The following is a 21,535-nucleotide window of genomic DNA, read 5'->3' as shown; positions in this document are numbered from 1 at the left end:
TATATCAGTAACGATGCAGCAGCTGCATTACGTCACTGCCTGTCAAAGTCCCAGATGTTTTTGCAGCTGTTTTATGTCCAGTCTGAAGAATGCTGCTGTGTTTGCTGATGCATCATCCACTTTAACTAAACAGATTCAATTTAGCCAAATAAATGGCTAAATTGAATTTAGCCATCTAATTTGTTTAACATGGTGATTGGTGCTAAATAGAAGACTAATATGGAAATATTGACTGTTTTTAACAGAAAGCAGCAAATTTGTGTGTTCAGTTGTCTCCCTCTGGTGGCTGATATAAGCATTACATAACTAACTCTAAAGCCTTGCAAGTGTCTGGTTTCCTTTGGACTCAATACTGATAAAAACAATGTATGTACCGATAGGAATTATACAAGCAACAGTCGGCACAATATGCAATTCACATATTGAAACAAGATTAAAATCAGGGTTAGGATTAAACTCAGGCCTCTTGCCCTACTATTAAACTCACGTCCTCTTGCAGCTACCGTAACTGCTGTTGTTGTGCGCAACACGCTCACTCACGCTTTCTATGGAGTCTCCGGCTATCGTAATAACAATCTATAGGAAGCTTTTTTTTCTCATTTATGAAACGCTAACATCGGGGACTTTTCCGGGGAGAGGCCATCTAAAACGGGGACTGTCCCCGGAAATCGGGGACTTTAATTACACATTCTGATTGAGGCTTCCCTAATTTATTAACCATTGTTATTGAAAGAATTGTTGACTTTTCCTTTCTGTCTGCATATTTTCTACATTTTATCAGACATGTTCAACCTCTTGTATTTCTTTACATTGGGAGTTTTCCTACAATATTTAAACCACTATTAAGTCTTGTAAGGCCAATCCTCAACCTATTCATTCTAATTTCCTCCTCATTATATGAACCTCCTGCTGATGCTTTTGGATGTTGCTCCAATATTTCCATCTACGTCATTACCTGTTCCTCCTGCACCAAGAAACGCTCAGACCTTCCTGAATGGACAGATTCTCTCATTATTGTGGCTTTTACCAAACATAAATATTCAATTCAATTTATTTTAAAGGAGATTTTTGCAAGTTAAAGGTATTTTTCAACATAAAATTCTATTTTTTAAACGTCCTCAGATTGAACGTGAAATTTCTCAAAAAAAAAAAAAAAATCCCATTGATTGATCACGACAGATCTACAACAAGAATACCAGTACATTTGTCTTTAAATCAGTAAAATGATTAGAGGAATGTGAAACCGCTGATTTGTCTTCATTTATTTTAAGTGGAGTCTCAGTTTTAAAAAAACTGTGTGAACATGAGTGACAGAATGTGGGAGGAAGAAAGTACAGGCTGAAAGTGTCAGACGTTTTCTAGTTAGAAAAATAAACCGACATCAGTGACAGACTTGGTAACACCAGGATGATGAGCTCATTCCTACCGTTTCAATTAAAGACACAGTGGCTGAAAATGCACCAATGTGATCAGTCATGTACATCAGAACCACAGAGGAACACCTCAAAACATCGGTAGTGTTTGGAACAATTACAGTTTGAAAAAACACCCGAGAGGCTGGCGGCCAGCTGTGCTCTGTGCCTGATGTAACTGGGAAAACGATGAAGAAAACGGTAAAAACACAACTTCTAATGATTAACCTGATTATAACGAGCATCTTGCACTGAAAGCAACTTCACTTTGAGTCGGGGTGAAAAGTGTCGTTAAGAAAACAGCTGGAAAGGTCAAACATACAACGATGAGGAAGGAGGCTTAATGCACACGTCATTCCCAACCGGAGCGGAGGCGACGTTCCTCCAGGCTGATGGCGGAAGGTTCCGGTCCGAGTCGCCTCACATGCGATGCTTACGGCGCCAAGTAGATATCCAATAATATTAACTCTTTAGGAATAAATGGGCTTGAGGTTCCTACGGTCCTTTCAAGCACACACACCAAAGAATACAACCACATCTCACGCTAATCTTTAAGCAGGAAGCACAGCGGCTCTGCCCCCCCGCCGCCGCCGCCGCCCAGAGTCCGTCTACGACACAGCGTCTCGGTTCCCTACGCGTAGACTCCCTCCGCTCGCCACCAGGTTGCGCAGCAGTTTGCAGCGGCCGGCCAGGTAGTCCTCCTCGTCAACATTGACCAGCAGTTTGATGGCCTCATGGCCCACGGCCTGCTTTAGGGAATCCGTGATGAAGACCCCTTTGAGCGCCTCCAGCAGCGAGCCGTTGATGTAGTCCCTCCAGAAGGCGTCCAGGTAGGTGAGCTCCGAGAACTTAATGTCGCAGATGATGGAGCCCAAGTCTCTGGATTTCAAGATGGTGTTGGCCTGGTTGAAGCGCTCAAACTGCCGCTCCACCGCCTCCTGCTTGTTGGAGAAGATGTTCCCTTGGAGGGCCGACTCGTGCTGGCAGTACTCCGCCCGAACCCGAAGACGAATATCTGAAAAGGAACCGACATGAAATCAGAAAATGATCCAGTCGCTGCACAGACGTCACAGTTTCCCCCAGTGCATTATGAGGTTTTCTCTTTCTCCAGACTAAGGCTTGTTTGTTTATTTGTTGTAATTTACCAGGCCACTAATTGATTTAGTGCTTCCTGCAACAGAACATGATCAGAATGTGAACACACTGGCAGAGTGAGGTCAGTCTTTTTCATTGCTCGTCTTTACGGCTCTACAATCGAACAACTTCAGCCAATAAAGTGAGAAGACACAGAAAAACGATCAAAAATATTTGGTCACTTTAATTAGGATGAAACAACTGAAGGTAAAAGTATTAATATTTATTTTAATTGTATTGTTTGCCTTTTTTTAAGACTTTATACTGTAGTTGGTGTTTCGGTGTTAATGTCTTCCAATAACACATAATTTACCTGGTGATATTTTTACATTTTATGTCAATTTTAAACATTTTTAAGTCAAAAACACGGCGAGTTGCTGGTGGATTGCCTTAGCGCCCCGTTGGCAACATTTCTGGGGGAAACTCTGGATGGACCTTACCAAGCTCCGCCCACAATTGACCAGTTTCTTCTGATAATAAAAAGATCAGAAGAAACTGGTAATAAATGGTTCAATTTTAGATTTTGTAAATTGTTTTTAATTTCTGAAGACGTTTAGTGCACTAGAAAGTTCACCGAGTTTTTATGGTTTAATCTGGGTTCAATCTGTCAGACTGTATAAAAGTCAACAGGCTCAAATAGCAATAAGAGCTAAAATATGTTTAAATAGATGACTAGAAACTCCCAGGTAGCCACAAACAGCCTGGCGGCGTGTTGTTTCTATGGAAACATGGCGTCTCTGATTCTCTGCAGAGTATTTCTGACTCCATTAGTGTTTCATTTCTACTGGATTTTCACAGTATATCAGCTACTACAACAGACAGAGGAACTAACAAGTTCCTGTCATGTTTTTGGATGAGATCAGGCGTTTGAGCCGCGATGCCTCCAACACTGTGACGTCACAGCAAAATGCTTTGGCTCCATGAGGAAAACAGCAGATCCACAAACCCTCAGCATCAACATAGCTGAGGACAAGATCACTGATGCCGGGGCGTGGTGTAGTGGCGTAGGAGATAGAGCAAGCCACGTTTGGAAGCCTTCGCAGGTTCGATTCCCGGACCCGGCAGACATTTGCTGCATGTTTTTCCCCCTCCTTCTCCCCCCTTCCTGTCAGCCTACTGTCATATAAGGGCCACTAGAGCCCACAAAAAAAAAAAAACAAAGATCACTGATGCCTGTTGTTCTTTAGGGCTGGGTGAGTCGGACATTCATCGTTTTGTTGGCTACTTTTGAAATCAGTGGGTGATTCCTGAGGTTTGTTGGTAAAATGTCTGAGTGTGTCCAGGTCTGACACTCTGTACTTGGTGCTAGAGAGGCTAACAGGAGGAACAGTTTAGTCCAAAGCCTTTTCTGCTAAAATAAAATCTTCAGTGTGAGTCAGATACACGTTGCATATTGATCTGTTTAGCTAACGTTAGACCGTGTAGCAGACAGGCTACAAGGTGTAGAAGTTGTATCAGTGCTGCTTTATGCTGTATTTAGCTAACAGGAAGCTGTTTGTGAGACGGCCAATCACGTGACCACGTAGAACGGGCATCAGCCAATGAAACGCGGCCCTGTGGTAAGGTCCATGGTTACTCTGGTCTAAAATGTTTTTGTGTTCTTTAGGGGGCGCCACATGGGGGCGCTGTGGGACCTCAGAAAGATGAGAAAATAAAGGAAATGTTTTTTTAAATTAACATAATTTTTTATCTAAAATGTTTAATCCTATTTTTTGTTGTTGTTGTTCTTTTTTTTTTATTAAATAAAAGTTAAAATAAATTATTTAAATGTTTTTTCTAATTGACTGTGAGACACATTTCAAAAACTGGAAAAGTTTATAACAAGAGAAAGACCAAAAGAACGGTCCAAATGTGGAGAACCTTTCTGCTGAAACACCATCAGAACTGTGGGAATAAAATTTAATTTGATGTGATAACATAAAGTATGAAATACATATTATATAATATCTGTTCATCACTTCCTGTTGTTCTCTCCCTGTTACTGAGCTGAGCTCAACATAGAAGTCAGATTACGTCATTTCTTCTTCTGTGGTGTTACATACACACATCAGGACTGACTGGCTTTGCTCATGATTATGTTTATGTACATAAACATTCCTTCTCACTAATACAAGGGATAATATTAGCATTATATTCTCATTAATATGACGTTTCTAACAGCTGTAATCTGAGCTGTAATCCAACTCATCCTCACCGCAGGTTTGCTTTTCTTTGCAGTCAGCAGATGAATTACTCCTCTTGCGCTTGCGGTGCGGCGCCGGAGGGCCCGGCTTGGTTCGGGGAGAGCCCACATGTGATCCTGATGGGGGGCAGCAAATGAACGGCTGTGAACCTGTGAAGTAGAATCATGTTCAAAACACAAAGTCTTTGAAGAAAAATATTGCCATCTGTTGTAATTAAGTTGGTATTTTTGCCAGTGGACTGCTGTAAACATGGCGGGTGGGATGTTTCCCACCTGTTCTTCTGTGGGCTACGGCGTCTTTACACTGCTCTGATCCTCTGGGTGAAATGTATCGCACAGACGTTTCCTCCAGGTACTTGTCTACAGGATCTGGGCACACTGGAAACAACTTGGTTAGTAGCTGATTTCTAATGCAAACCTCCAAACTAACAGAGCAAAGAACCCAAATGCACCAGTGATCATTGAATGATGCAGATTTTACAATTCAATTTTAATTCAGTTTGATGAAAAATGTTCTTAAAGAGACAAAAAAAAAGACTCAGAATCCAGTTCCACCTAAACTCCTGAATGATAAACAAGTTTCCAGTCCCTAGAGGGCAGCAGTGTTCAAATTAATCAACAAGCTGCCTGTTCATTACAGAAGAGGAAGTGACCTAACAGGCACACTGGGGTACAGAGCTGACAGAGGAGGACAGATGGGAGGTTTGTGACAGTCAAAAGAAAAACAGCAGCAGAAGTAAAGAAAGAAATATTGTGACTTTATTTTTGTCATTTAAAGAGAAAACTGTTAGTCTGGCTAAACTAAACCAGAAAATGTGAAAGCCTACATAATCTTTGAGTTTAGTGATTGCTAGGGCTGTAACGATCCCTCCAATGATTCGAGTACCTTGATTATTAATGTTCCTCGAGGAAAATGCGTCTGCCTGGAAGCTTCGTTAAATTAAGTTCTATTATTTAGCGCACCGTGTTCCTCCCGGGTCATTATATCTGGTGGCAGCGCTCTCACTTCCCCTGATGAATAAAAACTTTGTTAATTGCGATCCTGGATGTACGACAGCTGTTGTGATGTCATTACGTTTCAGAGGAGAGAGAGAGAGAACGAGAGAGATCCAATTAACTGTAAAAATTTCTGAGTTTCAAAAGTAAAAATAAAAACATCCTGAAAACAACGTCTTCTGTTGGGCGACCAGAGGAGTGAAAATGGAGTTTGAGAGGAAGGTGGTTTGAAGCCAAAGTTGAATAAAACTGAACCCTTGTGATCCAGCAGAACATTTGAGATCAGCTGGCCCTTTAAGAAGTTTCAGTTTTGCAGACACCTCACAGACTCATGTTTTATTCAGGAACAAGATGTTCAGAACGTTGATGTGCAGGCGAAACGATGAGGCCCCACGGACGTTCCTAATGTACATCCTGGATAAAAATAAACCCAAGATTCCACATAGAGGTTCGGACTGCAGAGGAGACGCCGCTGGAGGGAAACGACTGGCAGCAGAGGTTGGTTCCCAAGGTGTGTCTTCTCTCAATTTATTCAAACTTTTATGGGTTTATAATGTGCTTTTAATCTATTTGGATTCTCAATGCAAAAATACAGCTAAATATCAGCAAAGCAGCGAAATTGTATTTATGGAAAATCCTATATTCAGGTTTAAAGTCACAGCTCTGTGTGTTTTCAGGACATAAAATATGTTGTTTTTATTTCATTCAGCGGTAAAAAAGAAAATAATTTTCCATTTCTGACATTAATTTGATTTAATTTTATTCTACAACTTTAAAAAATGGAATTAATTGAACTAACTGGATACCTGGTTCGATTGTTTTCCATGAATAAAACCGTAAACGCCGGCAGAGCCAAGTACAACAACACAACCGCTTGAAAACGGCGCAGACTGAAACATGTTTGAATCAGCCTTGTGTCCCAGCTGTACCTGAATGCATCAACAGAGGTTCCTCCAACAGGATGCAAGGAGTTTGGGCTGACCGGATCTGGACTTTAGCTGATTTTCCTCAGTGCTAACAAAGAGGTCAAAAAGTTTTTTCCCACCTAAGAAGTTTCACTGCAGGCTGAAAGATTAAAACATTTTCTAAATGGTTCCATCAGAACAACCAGGCTGCTACTCCATTTAAGGCCTAATGTTTGATTTTGAGCTTGGAAATTCCTTTATTCTGTTCTTTTCTTCTCCTCCTCTGTATAAATGAGCACATTAGCGCCCCCGTGAGGCTGAAGTGAAAACGGCTTCTCTTTAACTGGACAGCAATAGTTCAGTTGAACTAAAAATATCATCAGTAGGTGTTTATGTTTGTCCGTCAGAGCCAAGCAGAGCCACAGCGGCCTTTAGATGACCCAGAGGTAAACGTTTGACCCTCGTCCTGTCGGGTTTCTAAGAGAACCACAATACAGGGAGAAAGTTTATCTACATGAATTACTGGATTTATCAGAAAAACGTGGAGCTGAGAAAGCACTAGAACCAGTTTGGTACTGGAGTAAGTTGGCTGAAGAATCTAAATGGATCTGAACTGATTTTGATTGATCCGTTTCATTTCTTTCAGAGGTTTTATGAGAATCAACGTTTCTCTCTAGAGTATAAAACACTTATTCCTCTGATTTACCGGCAGTTTACAGGTTACCTGTGAAAAGCTGCGTTTACACTTATAATGTGTGAAAATCTTTGTCTGTATTCTATTAATGTTGAAAAAAAAAAAGAAGCCATTTTGCAATTATGGTGATTCCATTAAACAGGAAATTTAATTAAAGTCATATGTGAATAAGTTTTATCAAGAGATAAGTCATAGAAAATCATGGCAGCGATGGATTTAAACAGTTAAATAAAATATACTGATAGCTCAGCCAATCAGAGGAGACATCAGCGTCCTACGCAGGCGTTGGAGCAACAAGCCCCGCCCACTAGGGAACAGCTATGTATTCTGCATTTTGGGGAAAATTTTACGTTAGAATGACACAAGTTTTTGTGAACTTTGCGGCTGCACATCGTCTTAAAAAAACAAAAACAAACCATCATCTTCCAACTACTTCCTGTCGCCTTTTTTGTCGTTTCTGCCAGTAGTAACATCTGGCTGTTGATCATGTGACTAGTATATTGTGAAAACAAGTGTTTTGTATTTTTGATAGATTTATCTATTAAAATCTGTCTGGAAAAACTACATCATCCTCCAGCAAAAGATTTTTATTAAAATTCATCAGTGTCTTCAAAATTGCCGTGTTTCTCGTGAGCAAATTTATTTTTAGAATTCAAGTTGTGCAGTTTATGGTTAATGGAAACGCAGCGGCTGTTGAATAAAAACATTAACTCACCAGTCTGCCGCTTCCTGAGGGTGACGTAAGGCAGGAGGTCGTGGCGGGTGATTATCCTCAGAAGCTGGAGAACGTGCCGAAAGTTCGTCTCGTCGCACCGGCCCTGGCGTTCCAACGCCAGCAGGAAGTCTCTGCCGCTCCTGATGCCGCCGCGCTCGTACTCGTCAATCACATCGACAAACAGGAAGGACAGCACCCTGACGTCCCTGTGAGTTAGCTGGGCTCCGACTATGTCGAACATGCGATGGAGGGAGTACAGCCCGTGGGAGTTGTCTACGGCCTCCTCAGGCCACGGCTCAAAGCCCCCGTCTTGTCCGGATGACCCGGAGTTTGTGGAGCGAGCGGAAATGTTTCTGTTGGCCGTCTGGTCGCTGGTTGCCGCCGCACTGCGGCAGCCCCGCCTGCCTAGCAACGCTCTGTGCTCCAGCAGCCCGCTGTTCGCCCGGCTCTGACTGGAGTCCACCCGCAGCTGGGAGTGAGCCGAGGAGTTTGGGGCCAGGTGAGCAGGAATACCGGCATTCGGGATTGGTTGTTGTTGTTGTGATGTCATATCCAAGGTCGATGGAGACGAGAGACGTTAGGATCCCACCAACTTCCACGGCGTTCCTCTGCTCCAACAGACGAGCTGATGAGAGACGGAAGCGTAATGCAGGAAGAGTAAAACTACTTTTCATCAGGCTTAGCAGCTCCGAAGCTCCGTCCACAAACCACGTCTTCATTCTCAGTTTCCATTCTTTACTGAAATACCTTTTGATTGCGCAATTGTTCATACTGCTAATTAAATCATTAGTCGTAAAAATTAATAAACCACTTAAGAGTAAAACTGGACAATATTATTAAAAACTTACAAGCAATAAAACAAAGCATAAGGTCTTGATCTGTTTTCTGTCCAGAATACGTTATGACACCTTGTTTTCCCTCAGTCAATATACAAAAAATAAAAATCACATTGCAAGAGGAAAACAGTCTTGAATTTATTTATATTGGTCACATTTTTAAAGCTTCCCACAGCCGCTGTATGCACCAGACTGTTTCACTACCAAGTAAAGATGATTTTAAATTAATTGAGTAGGAATATATTTTACTTGGGGTTTTTTTCCACACATACAGTACATGCACATACTGTGCATTTTTTTTTCTTTTGATTACCTTCCTCAGTTGCAAAGTCCATAATTATCTAATTTTAATCACTGTACACAACATATAAACAACAGTACTGGCCGATGTTGCACATTTTTTAACTAGTGCTGGGACTCAATTAAAATTAAATCTAGTTCATTTCAGAGTCTGTAATTAATTGTATTTTAATCATTTCCAGCATTCCTGAGAGAAAGCCACATTTTGAAAGCCATCGCTGTTAAGGATGTTGCTTGTGCGTCAGATTTACGGGTGTACCAGAAATGAACAAATACAAAGGTTCCGGCGGGAAACAATGTTCATTTCCATCTGGTTGCAGTTTGTATGTCAACATAAGGGAGAAAATGGTTGGTCATGTGACAGTGATGAATGCAGAGCAGGACTGTGGGCTGTTTAACTGGAGCAGAGAAGCAATGTCAGCCATGTTTTCACTGTGTGTAAAGAAGTTCATACAATATTGTAAGATATTGGGTAGCAGCTATAACAGCAATAATGGCTCAAATTTTTATATCACAGCATTTCTAAACTGATCAGTATTATCTATCCTATGTTTTCCAATTTTCTCTATCGGAAAATCTCTTGTTCTTATTTTTATTTTTTACCTTTGAATGAATCTGCATGTTCCCACTTCCCTTTGACTTGCTGCTGGTACGCCTGAATTTCTCCATTGTAGGACAATGAAGAACATTTCTATTGTATTCTTTTCTAAAAATATTTTTTAAAAGCTGCAAGGGTGAAGCTAAATGTTTCAACATCAATTTCTTCCGCAGGGAAATAAAAACTGAGATGTCAAGTAAAATAGATTTGGATGATAATTGACATCAGTGTACATTAATGGTCATTTAAATTAATATATGTGAATAAATGGGGTATTTAGCTGTGATGAACCTCTTAGCTGGACACATGTGATGGGCTGTGGCTGTTTATTGACGCTGCTAACGACAACATTTTATTTCTGTTAGCTGACAGCGACAGATAAAACTAACTCCAGACAATAAAACGCATAATCCACACGCAGACGTCTCCTGCAGGTGGCAGTTTTACTTTACCTGTAGTGTTTTGGGCTGATCCAGATGAGCCTTAGACAGCAGGAGTCCGCGGTGGATAAACAACATGAAGCTAGCTGCTCCTGAGCTGTTAGCAGCTTAGCTTCTCCTCCAATAAAAACCGTCAGCTCCGTTCTGCGGCTGCGCTGCAGTTCACTGAAACCGGCCAAAACATAGCTTAAAAGCGGACCGAGGGCCAAACAGCGTCCCGCAGAACAGGACAAAAAGGTAATGCAGTTGTTTTGGTCCGGCTATCGACATCACAGGTAAATTAAGCTAAATAATTTTCGGTGTTGAGGTAAAATGAAAGAACTTCCTGGTCGCACTGCGGTTGACTTCCGGGTTTCAGATTCAGGTTTTTTCACTTGACCGAATAAATAATAAAAACAACTTATTGAATTTGACACAAAGAAAAATATTAAATACATAAACACAATTGTTCAACATTTAATTAAAAATTTCTTAACTGTAGTTTTAATTACTGTAAAATTATTTTCCAGATGTATTGTTTTTGTATTTTTTGGGATGAAAAAAATGTTGTATCAGACAAATAATGCAATTTTAAAATAATGATTTCATTTATTAATAAAATCTAGCTTTCCAAACCAAGCTAGCCCTATATCAGCTTAATAAATCATAGATTTGCTCTGGATGACCATGGTTTTTGGAAAGTTAAGATCATTTTCTCTGAATGTGAATTATGATGAGTAGAATCAAGAAATAACTTAAGCAGAAAGAGCCTGAAACACGTCAAAAAGCTACACATCACCACCCCAGTCAGAGGAAGAGATTTTATCAAAGAAGCATCTTAAAAAAATTCTACAACTTTTGAGGGGGAAATTTTTCTGGACTTATGACACAAAAACTGAAATTTCAGAACAGTTTCCGTCCTGTTACATTTGGTTCAAAACTAACAGCTTCTCAAAGAGTACAAAACAAATAGGTAAACATGAAACATGAACAGTCAAAGTCAGGATTTAAATGTGATTGATGTGCTTCGGTGTGCCTGAAAGAGCCTGAAACACGGCGCCAGTCATTTCAAATAGAAACCTGATGGCCTCTGCCTGCAAACTGAAAATGGGTTTTCATTTTCCAATAGGATCATGACTCATGAGGTCACAATCATACAGCAACGGCTCACCAAACCCAAAATCAATCTTTCTCTACTTCAGCCCCTGGACCTGCGCTGTGTAGAAAATCTCTGGGCAGAGCAGACAAAGGTTTCTACACCAGGACTATTCTCCAGATAGTCCTGGAGGAGATCAGGACTGTCTAGTGGCATCTAAAGTCAGGCCTCCAGGGCCAGTGTCCTACTTATTCTAGATGTCACACCAGGTCAACAGACCTGCACCAAGTGATTGGTTCTTTGCCAGGTCTGTGGAGAATTTTAAGACATGTTGGTTAGGTAATTTAGCTGTTGAAATCAGCTGTGTTGGGACAAGCACTTCTAAAATCTGCAGGACACTGACCCTGAAGAACTGGAGTTTGATACCTCTGATGTAGAGCGAATGGTCAACCGTCCCTCTGTTCGCCCCAACCCTATGAAATGATGTGGGAGGAGACTAAGCCCAGTTCTGTTGGTAAAATGGGGTTCTACAAACTGCTAACAGCTGGGGTGACAATAAGTGTGTGTGGAGATTTTGTTTAAATATTTAATCACACATCTTCATCAGCGGTGCTAATAACTGTGGGTGATGTTTTATATCAGTATAATGTCTAAATATGGAATATCGTTTTGATATCAGCTCTACACGTTTTATCATGTTAATGACCATATCTGTCAGTTGGTGCATGTTGGTTCTCACCTTCTCTTTCTTGGACAAATGATTTTCTAGATGTCTCAAACAATCAGCATCACCTTCAGACTTGTTTCTATGTTTATCTTTGTACTTCCTGTAGATTCTCGATCTGTCTTCGGTCTTCTGCCTGGACAGAAGTCACTTCTTTTCTAACCTTCTTGACATGAAGCAGCTGTCTGGAAGTCTCCATCTCACTGCCCATACAGATACATTTATATCAACTTCTGCAGCTGCTGGGAAAACTCCTTGGGGGGGCAGGAGAGACATCATCTCAACAGGACAGTTCTGGAGCTTGCTGGATTCTTTTGGACACCATAAACTGAACCTGTTATCTTGAATCTAGATTATCCATTAAACTGTTCTTTCAGATGGAGTGTTTGTGGATGTGTGGCCATTTTGACACAAAGCAATGCTAATGATATACATTTCTTTGGAGATAATAATTCCTAACAAAAAAGGACAATGACTTAAAGTGCATCTGTCCTTCTGTTTTGTCAGTGAGTTAGCCAATTAGCTGGACAGACGAACTTCAGCCAGACTTTTTTGCCACTGCGCCTGTGTTCATGAAATCAGGTTTGAAGGTGGAGACAATACTGACTTTGATGGTGTTCCACCTATTTACATTTATTTAGCTATTTCATTATTTTACACACCTGCTTTAAATGAATAGGTCATGGGAAGGAAAGTTTTTGTAGGATCCTTCAAAATCATTGGGATTAGACTCATTACCTCCAACCTGCCAAGCCTGAAAAATCCTAGTGTTGAGTTATTTTTTGACATTATATTAATGTGATAATCCAAACGATTATAGCAATGATTTTATTGAAAAGTCTTTATATATGCACTTTGATTTCATCCTGCTGTCAGAAGACAATGTTTGTAAAGAAAAGGTGTAAACATGTCTTCAGGAATGGACTTTGATGACGTTGCAACTTGAAGTGAAGTGTTGTGAAGGGAAATGCCACCAGATCTGTTTACTCAACACCTTTCATGAACTCCAGGAACTCTGCCAAAGACAAAAAACACAGAATCTGTTAATACAGCTTATTTTAGACAGGCATAAATGAATCCCAGTTTATACAACGCTCTGAGAGAATAAATACAATCTGCAAATATCTGAGGTCATCTCTAACTGTTAAAACTTTCTGTTGTAACAGTTAGTAAACCAGTTAAACCTTAATATTCATTAATACACACATTGGAAACCGTCTTGGCACTAACATCAACTGTCTTCTTTATATTTACTCTTGGAGGTTCAGCCAAGCAGCACCAAGGGAACTAAATGCCGTTCCTGGATTGACCTCTTTACAAATGCCAGCCAGCAGCATGTCAGCTAGTATTGTGCTCAGGTATTTCTGCACTGTCTTCTGAATATTTAAGTTATGTGCTATGAAAAAAATCTGCAAATATTGTGAGATGCACAGAAAATCTGTGAACAGGCAAAGGTCCAATCAGAAATGTTTTGTTTTTTTATCCCAATAGGGACTATTGCTTTGAGTGACACAGATTACTAGATCACAACCTCAGTTCTCCCAGACAAAGGATGCAATAATAAATGCAGTTTAGTTATCAATAATTTTGTTTTTCATAACTTAGAGTTGTGAAATCAGACCAGTACCATCATAATCAATCTTCCCATCATTGTTTTTGTCTCCGTCTTTCATCAGCTCCTCAATGTCGTCTTCTGTGATGGGTTCTCCGGTGGATTCCAGCATGTTCTTCAGTTCTTCTAAGTCAATGTAGCCATCCCCGTTCCTTAACAAAAGGTAAAACACTGTTTTAAAGTTGAGTTAAGGATCAGTCAATCTTCTAATCCAAATGACAAAGTCAGTGTTTCTTTGCCTCTACCTCTAGGAGAGAACGACCATTTAAATAAAACCTACTTGTCAAACATGCGGAAAAGTTCAGCCAACTCTTCTTCTGACTTCCCTTTGCTCTCCTCCTTCATGCATCGGACCATCATAACCAAGAATTCATCAAAGTCTACTGTGCCGCTCCCTGTGAACATGAAGCCTGGTGTTAAAAAACTACTTACATCCCAAAGCATTTCTACATTTAAATCATCCAACAAAACAGAAAAGGTATTTCTACTTAAAGTGAGGTCAAAGGACAGGCAGCCAAACGCTAACCTACCATCCTCATCCACCTCATCGATCATCTCCTGTAACTCTTCAGGCGTTGGATTCTGTCCCAGCATTCTCATCACCTTCCCCAACTCTTTAGTGCTGATGCAGCCATCTTCAGCATCCTGAATGAAGATGTCAAAGGCAGCCTTGAATTCTAGAAGAAAAACAGCATTGCATGTTTCAGGACTTTCTGGTGAGATGTGGGAACAAGCCATGGCAAAAAGAAAGAAAGAAAAGAAAAGAAATACATTGACAACTACAAATACACTGCAAACAAATCAACCAAAAGTTACCTTCTGACCAAGTGCTCCAATGTTCACAAGCCTTCTGAACCGATTTGAAGGCGGAACCAGAGCTTTTGGGTCACATTTTGGGTGTTCGAGAGACCAGGTACTTCCATACCAGTCTTCTCTACATGACATGGGATGGCATCTCTTGTACTTATTATTCCAATATCATGTTTCTATGATCTTTGTGTCACCCACAAGTGAACTTAGCAAACCATGTTGTGACTGGACAAAACTTTGTGAAAGGACTGACCTTTCAAATGGTTTTACAAAGAAAAGCTTCAAAATAGAGAAAGGGTTAGATGTGTGAAACATTTGTTGTCATTAAAGACTGATAAATTTGTCTCTGTGGTCCAAATGGCCATCTATCCCTCCACTGACTTGTACCAATCCAAGACTGGGTCAGAGAGGCACCAGATTTAGGAGAAAATCCCTGATAAACCCAGAGATATAGACAGCTCCTCCTGTAATGTTCCCAGACTAGAGGGGTGCAGGTCCTTCTAGAGTGTGAGGCGCGCCTCCCCTGGGGGGCGCCAGAGCACTTTAGGGGAGGCGCGGTGCGAGGGAAAAAGTAAACCGGAAAAGCTATCTGCTTGCTGTCTACTGATGTGAGAGAAACGTCTTTTACGCACACGATCAACTCTGTGGATTTAGGAAAAGTTGGTACTGTGGGGTGCGCGTGTGGAGCGGGGATCAGTGGAAATGTTTCCCCCCTTAGAGGATGTTTTGGCCAGTGACGTCAGTAACGTTACTGACGTCGGACCACTTTTTTCAGTAACGAGTAATCTAACGCGTTGCTATTTCAAATCCAGTAGTCAGACTACAGTTACTTATCAAAATCATTTTTGCGTTACTATTTTCTTTTGTTATTTAATCGTATTTCCTCTACTCGTCTTGTCGAGTGACCGACGTCTCTATGCGACAGAAATGTAAACAATGGAGGGAGATGCGCATTTTGTTGGTGGAAAAACTGGAACTATTTTGAGTTTCTGTCGACAAGTCCGATTATTATAAACGGCTTTGGGCTTCATTTTTTTTTAAGTCGCTTGAAAATTTAACGAGTTGCTGGTTGCGCCTTTTTGGGCTCGTTTTTGAACGTGAAGTTACTCATTTGTGGTTGGGAATAAGCAGAGACTCATAATAAATCCCAGAATTTGTCCGTCATTAAGGTAGTTTTACTCAGTCTCTCCTTGTCCATCATTTCCCGGATGATCCGTCCCGCTGTGTCTTTGTTAATGTCAAGTTAATATATTACCTCTGAATGACGTCGAGCTTCGCGTTGCGCTCCAGAAAACTACAAACATCGAGACTAATTTAAACAGCGCAATAAACGTGAAAACAGCCACGAATAAACGTGTCCGTAGTTGGCAATAGTTATAATGGCAAGTTAACACCGTTATAATTATTAATATTACGGTAAGTGTCGCAGCCATCGGAGCTGTGGAGCTGCAGTAGGAGCTCTGTGCTGCGACATCAAACTCAGGGGCGTAACGCAGAATCTGGAGGCTGGGGGCAGGGGGGCTTTAAAATCCTTCTTAGAGTTTTCCAGACAACAGTGGACCACACAAATTACTCATGTTTTTTATTTTTCTACAATCTCCTTTTCAGTTCAACCTTATCAGTGGAGACACATTGTTGATGTTACCATTATAAAATAGCTTACAAAAAAGTATTGGCAAAGCTCAATGTGATTTTCACAGGAGGCGGAGCGTTGTTGTTAGCAGCTGCTGAAAGTAACTAAAAAGTTACTTTTAGTGTAACTTAGTTACTTTCCAAATCAAGTAGTCAGTAATCTAACTAAGTTACTTTTTCAAGGAGTAATCAGTAGTCCGATTAAAGTTACTTTTTCAAAGGGGGGAGGGGGGGCAGCAGGCATTGTGCTCCTTGGAGGGGGGCTCACCCTTTCATACTTTGAAAACCCCTGTTCTAGAGCATTTGGGATTTGAACAGTGGGACATACCTGGAAAACCTCAGAATGAGACGACCAGGAAACATTCACGTATATTTATCAAATGTGCTAATACTGGAGTTAATTTTTTTATTAGCACTTTAGCATCTTGCCATCATTAACAATGTATTTTTCATTTAGTTTCCCCTAAATTAATGTTCCAGATAAATTCTGAGGTGCCAATTTTCAACATGGTTGAATCTAGTGCTTTGCCTTTAGCTTCTGCTAAATACCAGGTTGGAATAGCTCTTTAGTGAAACTAATGTTTATGATTAGCGCTTTAGGATTAGCACAGCTAACATTTCCCCTAGCATTTTTCCATAGGCCCTAAAAAATAAATATTTGTACAAATGTCCTAACTCCAAGTCAAAGCAGAAAACAAACCTGAATGTTTGAAATGCTGTAGGGGGCGCTAATTTCCCCTTAATGACACAGAGCTCTGTGAAGAGCCAACGGTTCAGCAAAAAGTAAAAGTTTTCAGTTTTTCTGCTCAGTCTGGCTAAAGTCACAGACCGACGGCCCCAATTAAACACAGGCTTCCTGTCCTGAGTGGGCGGGGCCAAAATGTTTGCGCCAAACATGGCCGACCTTGGAGCCGACTCTAAACTTTCAGATTACTGTTAGAAGACTCAATACATGTGGTACTTTTTAATCTCTGTTTAGAAACGTGTAGATTAGAGATATTATTAGTATAAACACATAATGCAGACAAACATCATAATAAATAAAATCAGTACTTTAAGTCGGTTTTATTCTAGCAGTTGCAGTTTCCTCACCATTTTTCTGCTCCTCTGTCAGATTCTCTACCTGCAGATGAAAAACAGTTATTTTTCTCCTGTTTATCCACCTCTTCACACCATCGTGGTGAAGTAGGACCTCAATATTCTCAGTTTAGCTGCACTGTAACGCGATGCGCGCTGCTTCAGCCGCTGCTATTCTTGTGAGGTTTGTGGAGCTTAAGAGGCGACCAGTTCCTCACCAGCTGTTCATTGTTCTGATGTCAGGCACAGACACCAGACCTCACGCCTCTATCTGCTCTGCAGACGTCTGTTTCTGATTGGGTTCACAATCAAATTTAGATTTTGAGCTGTTAGAAAATGGCTGATGCAGTAAAATAAAAATGTAAGTTCATTGTTCGAGATGTTTGACCTTAGCGCAGCCGATTGGAAGCAGATTTAATTTGTAACTATAAGTTCAAATTGATTGGAATTTCCAACAAATCTCTGAATGAACATTGAAACGTAACTTTTTTCCCCCATGAAGGAGAGCAAATTAGCAGATTATACCACCAGTTATCAGAACTCACCGCTGCTTTATATACGTCATCCATGACTGCTGGTCGGTTCTGGACTCGGCCGCACCGCTACCTTCAGAACCAGGACGAGCTCTGGCAGGAATATGTTGCTCTGTCTGCTATGTTGGCTCATGTGGCATCTAAAAAAGGTTCTGGCCCAACTTTCATTATCCTATGATAGTGGAGGGCGGGAGGAGTGACAATGAAGAAGAGAGGCCATCTATAAATGGAAGATAACAGAAGAAACCTAAAAATAGATAAACACTGTGTGCATGCAGCCTTATGGTGGATGTGTCACATCAGAGGCTCGTTCTGAAATATCAAATTATGATTTTTACAGGAAAGAGACACAGTGAAACAAAAAACCGTACAAATCAGTTCTGAATTGATGGTGCAATCTACAGGGTGAAAGAGAAATTAAATCTAGTTTGTGGCAAAGTGCTGCTGTATGAACTCTTACGGTGCAGTTAGCAAGAAGGAATCACAACCAAACAAAGAAACATCAGGCTAAGCTGTAGTTCTATGACAAGAGAAAGAGATAGAAAATGAACCATCCTGGCTGTGAAGTACGGCAGTGGCAGCATCATGTTGTGGGCTGTTTTACTGCAGGAGGAACTGGTAATGAAATAATATCATGTGGGAATCCTGGAGCAACATCTAAAGGCATCAGCAGGACGGTTTAGCTCCAGATGGACGATGACCATCAAAGTCAATGTTTGGTTCTGAAATTGTGGGTCGATCAGGAAAGAAACCCCATAAATCTGACCCGGTTCTGTCAGGAGGAATGGACCAGAACTCCAGCAAACTACAGTGAAAATCCTCTGGAAGGAAACTCAAAAGGTTTGACCCGAGTCATCAGGTTACAGGAAATGCCAACAAATACTGAGGAAACAAAAATATTTGCTTTTGAAGCCATAAATAAATGAATGTGAACAATTTTTTCTCTCATTGTTGTGGAATTTGAATAGAAATAACTTGTGATTTAACTGACTGTAAACAAGTTTGGTCTGATTTAACTTCACACTGTTGTCATTTTGTGTGTGTTTGGGTTTACAGCCTACTGATACTATTAAAATGTTCACTGTAACTTTTCACATACAGTAATGGAAATCAGAACTGATTCTTAAATAAAAACACTTTTTATGGCTGTATTTACTGTCCTGCTGGCCTGTGAGCACATCAGATATAGAAATAACAATAGTTACACAGACGGGTTATTTTCAGCAGCTGTCCTTGACAAGAAATAGTTGTCCTTTTGAAACGGGAGGGCGACGGAGAGTTTATGGTAATAAATGTCAGAGACTCGCACCATGCAGAATCAGATGGCAAAGAGCAGCAGCTGCACAGGCCCTCTGAGCTTCAGAGAGGATACGTGAGCGTGAAGAACTGCTTTTTGCTACTTAAAGTATTCCAAATAATTAAAGCTAATCCCATTGATTATGCATGTATTACATCCAGGCCAGACTAATTTATTATCAGAATGTCCAAGAAGCTTTTTGCAGAGCTTCCAGCTAATCTAAAATGCCAGTCAAGAGCTCTGATGGAGAGCAGTAAGAGAAATCATATGTCTTCACTTTTTACATCTTAAAAGGGTTAAAACTAGACTTTAAAAACAACAACTACCAAACTTACTAGAAGACCTGCTAAAGATACATACAATGTGTCAAAAATAATTACTCTTACTTACTAAAACAAATTCTGATCAGAAAAATTAGTTTAAAATGAAAAATGCTTCCTGGTATTAATTTTATATTAATGACCATCAGTGCAGTAATTTTGGTGTTTGGATTTTTTTCAACAAAACACAAAACACTGATCAACACAAGGAAGCTCATATTCTGGAACGGACGGAAAGTCCCTCTTGAAAATGAGGTTTAGATTTCAATGAGTCTTTTACCTGGTAAAATAAAGGAAATCATTTTAAAAAGTAATAATTTCCTTTTTGTTCACAAAAAATGAAAAATCTAAACTTTGTGGCATGGATTTGCATTATTAGTTGGTTCATGTTTACATTGTGTCATTTTATAGCACAATCAAGTAGCTATACTTGACTATTTTGTTAAAATGCTACTCATCAAATATGACTTAAAGAAATTTTACTTTGTAATTTAACTCCTTGATATTGGGCCTCCGTCTCTTTAAAAACTCCTTCTCCTTCTGAAGCTCCGCCTCCAGGAAGTCATCCCAACATGGCTCCTCTATTAACCCTTTAGTGTTTCTATCGGCATAGCTCTGAGAAGAAGCTCCTATAATGAGCTCAGCAGTTCCACCAGGTGTTTGCTAATTGCTGCTAGTCTGAAGGAGCTAAAAGCGGGGAGGAGCTTCACCCCAAAGGCGTGGCTATTTCCACCCAGGCGTTCTGCACAAGTACATGGTTGCCATGGAGATTAAAGGATGCATGAAAGAATCAAAGCAACACTCCAGGTTTGTTTTTGATGAGGGAATAACATTATAGCATGACAGGAAAAAAAAGTTAATTTTTCATAATATTGCTGTTTTAGGCCACCGTGAGTTAATTTTCTGCAGCACAGGGTTTCCAACTTCATTCTCCAAGGGCTTCTGCATGTTTTAGTTCTCACCCTGGGTCAGCACACCTGGATCAGGTGACAACGAGTGTTGACAAACTGAGCACTGACCCCGTTTTATTTGTTTAATTTGAAGGTGAATGCTGCCACCTAGCGGCCAGTGGCTGTTATGGCTGCTCTGATTGCAATCCCCTGGGGTACTGGTGCAGGAGTTTTTACTGGTTAAAGTGGGAACAAATCTAGACTTAATGTTTTCAGGAAACTGGTGTTGATTCTGAAAGCTTTGTCTTTCATGAGAGTTTTTATTATTGTTGATTTTATCAGTTCCTGCAGATCTTTAGATGCTGACATAAAATGATCAAAAACATCAGCAGGTGTTGGTCTCTATCACACACACACACACACACACACACACACACACACACACACACACACACACACACACACACACACACACACACACACACTCAGGTTGTGAATGTTTCAGATGTTGCAGAACAGAATCAGTCATGCTGTCTGACTCACGTTTCCTCCGTTTTGTTCTCTGTTCCAGGGAAACTATCATGTCGTATTAAAAATGAAACAAGACCACAAGCAGACAGAGAACCAAGTGTGCAAGAAAACATGAGTACTTTAAATAATTCAGGGTAGCTAATATAAAAATGAGCTTGTTGCTGAATGAGACTCCATTGCTTTCAGTAGAAAACAGACATGAACAATGAAGGACCAGTGATTAAATCAGCAGGTTGCACAAAACATTTTACAATTTTCACCAATTATTCATGCAGTCTTTAGAGACACAAGGTAAAGGCTTCAGATTTATTTCTAATTCTGTATATTGTTACTTTCTTTGCTGAACAGAGCAGTTGTTGGATCCAGAAGAAGCTCTTTTTTAACCAGGAAGTAGAACCTCAACAGCAACTGAGAGCAACCAGCTTTGCTGCTGATTCTATGACCCTCAAGTCAGGACAGATTTACATCTGATTGGACCGCTGATAGCACGTCTGACCTACAATCTGCTGCATTCTCTCTGCCATCTCCATGGGCAAAGGTTTCCATGGGAACAAGCCCTGGGCTCCTTTAATCTCTTGTTTTGCAGCCCTCACTCATCTGGAGGCAGGCTGGATTCCTTTTTGTCAAGCTCATATTCTTCTGCTCTATTTCCTCCCAGAGTTCTCTCTCTCTCTCTCTCTCTTTGCCTCTCTCTCTCTTTTTCCTTCTCTCTCTTCAATGTCAGCACTACTCCTGCATCGTCCCTCTGACTCATGCTCTTCAGCTCATTCCAGTTTCCAGTTATGAAACGGCTCATGCAGATCAGCTGTAGAGTCTCTGCAG

The 21,535-nt window shown here is 40.6% G+C and overlaps 2 protein-coding genes across 2 annotated transcripts; both read right to left on the bottom strand.

The window, feature by feature from the left end:
- Positions 1-1,247: 1,247 nt before the first annotated feature.
- On the bottom strand, positions 1,248-10,574 carry dedd (death effector domain containing). Its single transcript, XM_044118542.1, has 5 exons — positions 10,225-10,574; positions 8,039-8,663; positions 5,002-5,106; positions 4,741-4,878; positions 1,248-2,427 (listed from the first exon to the last, which is right to left on the bottom strand). The coding sequence occupies exons 2-5, from the start codon at positions 8,586-8,588 to the stop codon at positions 2,021-2,023; spliced, it is 1,200 nt and encodes a 399-aa protein (XP_043974477.1). The 5' UTR covers positions 8,589-8,663; positions 10,225-10,574; the 3' UTR covers positions 1,248-2,020.
- Positions 10,575-12,821: 2,247 nt separating this feature from the next.
- On the bottom strand, positions 12,822-17,818 carry LOC122832148 (troponin C, slow skeletal and cardiac muscles-like). The gene is made up of 6 exons (XM_044118679.1): positions 17,688-17,818; positions 17,158-17,188; positions 14,154-14,300; positions 13,904-14,018; positions 13,639-13,775; positions 12,822-13,026 (listed from the first exon to the last, which is right to left on the bottom strand). The coding sequence occupies exons 1-6, from the start codon at positions 17,709-17,711 to the stop codon at positions 12,995-12,997; spliced, it is 486 nt and encodes a 161-aa protein (XP_043974614.1). The 5' UTR covers positions 17,712-17,818; the 3' UTR covers positions 12,822-12,994.
- Between the last annotated feature and the right edge of the window lie 3,717 nt (positions 17,819-21,535).

The sequence above is a fragment of the Gambusia affinis genome, linkage group LG01, assembly GCF_019740435.1.
Source record: "Gambusia affinis linkage group LG01, SWU_Gaff_1.0, whole genome shotgun sequence".
Taxonomy (NCBI): Eukaryota; Metazoa; Chordata; class Actinopteri; order Cyprinodontiformes; family Poeciliidae; genus Gambusia; species Gambusia affinis.
The sequence above is the reverse complement of the archived record's forward strand: the minus strand, read 5'-3'. Positions and strand labels throughout refer to the sequence as shown.

What these genes read in the sequence shown, in the direction of transcription:
- dedd (XM_044118542.1), bottom strand. Translation starts at nt 8,588, where the DNA reads ATGACATCACAACAACAACAACCAATCCCGAATGCCGGTATTCCTGCT. An exon ending in CCTCAGGAAGCGGCAGACTG is followed by an intron (nt 5,107 to 8,038) that starts GTGAGTTAATGT and finishes AGTTGTTTCCAG; the next exon opens with TGTGCCCAGATCCTGTAGAC. An exon ending in CAAAGAAAAGCAAACCTGCG is followed by an intron (nt 2,428 to 4,740) that starts GTGAGGATGAGT and finishes GTTCCTTTTCAG; the next exon opens with ATATTCGTCTTCGGGTTCGG.
- LOC122832148 (XM_044118679.1), bottom strand. Translation starts at nt 17,711, where the DNA reads ATGGATGACGTATATAAAGCAGCG. An exon ending in CTTTTCCGCATGTTTGACAA is followed by an intron (nt 13,776 to 13,903) that starts GTAGGTTTTATT and finishes CCTTTTGTTAAG; the next exon opens with GAACGGGGATGGCTACATTG. An exon ending in TGGGAAGATTGATTATGATG is followed by an intron (nt 13,027 to 13,638) that starts GTACTGGTCTGA and finishes TGTCTTTGGCAG; the next exon opens with AGTTCCTGGAGTTCATGAAA.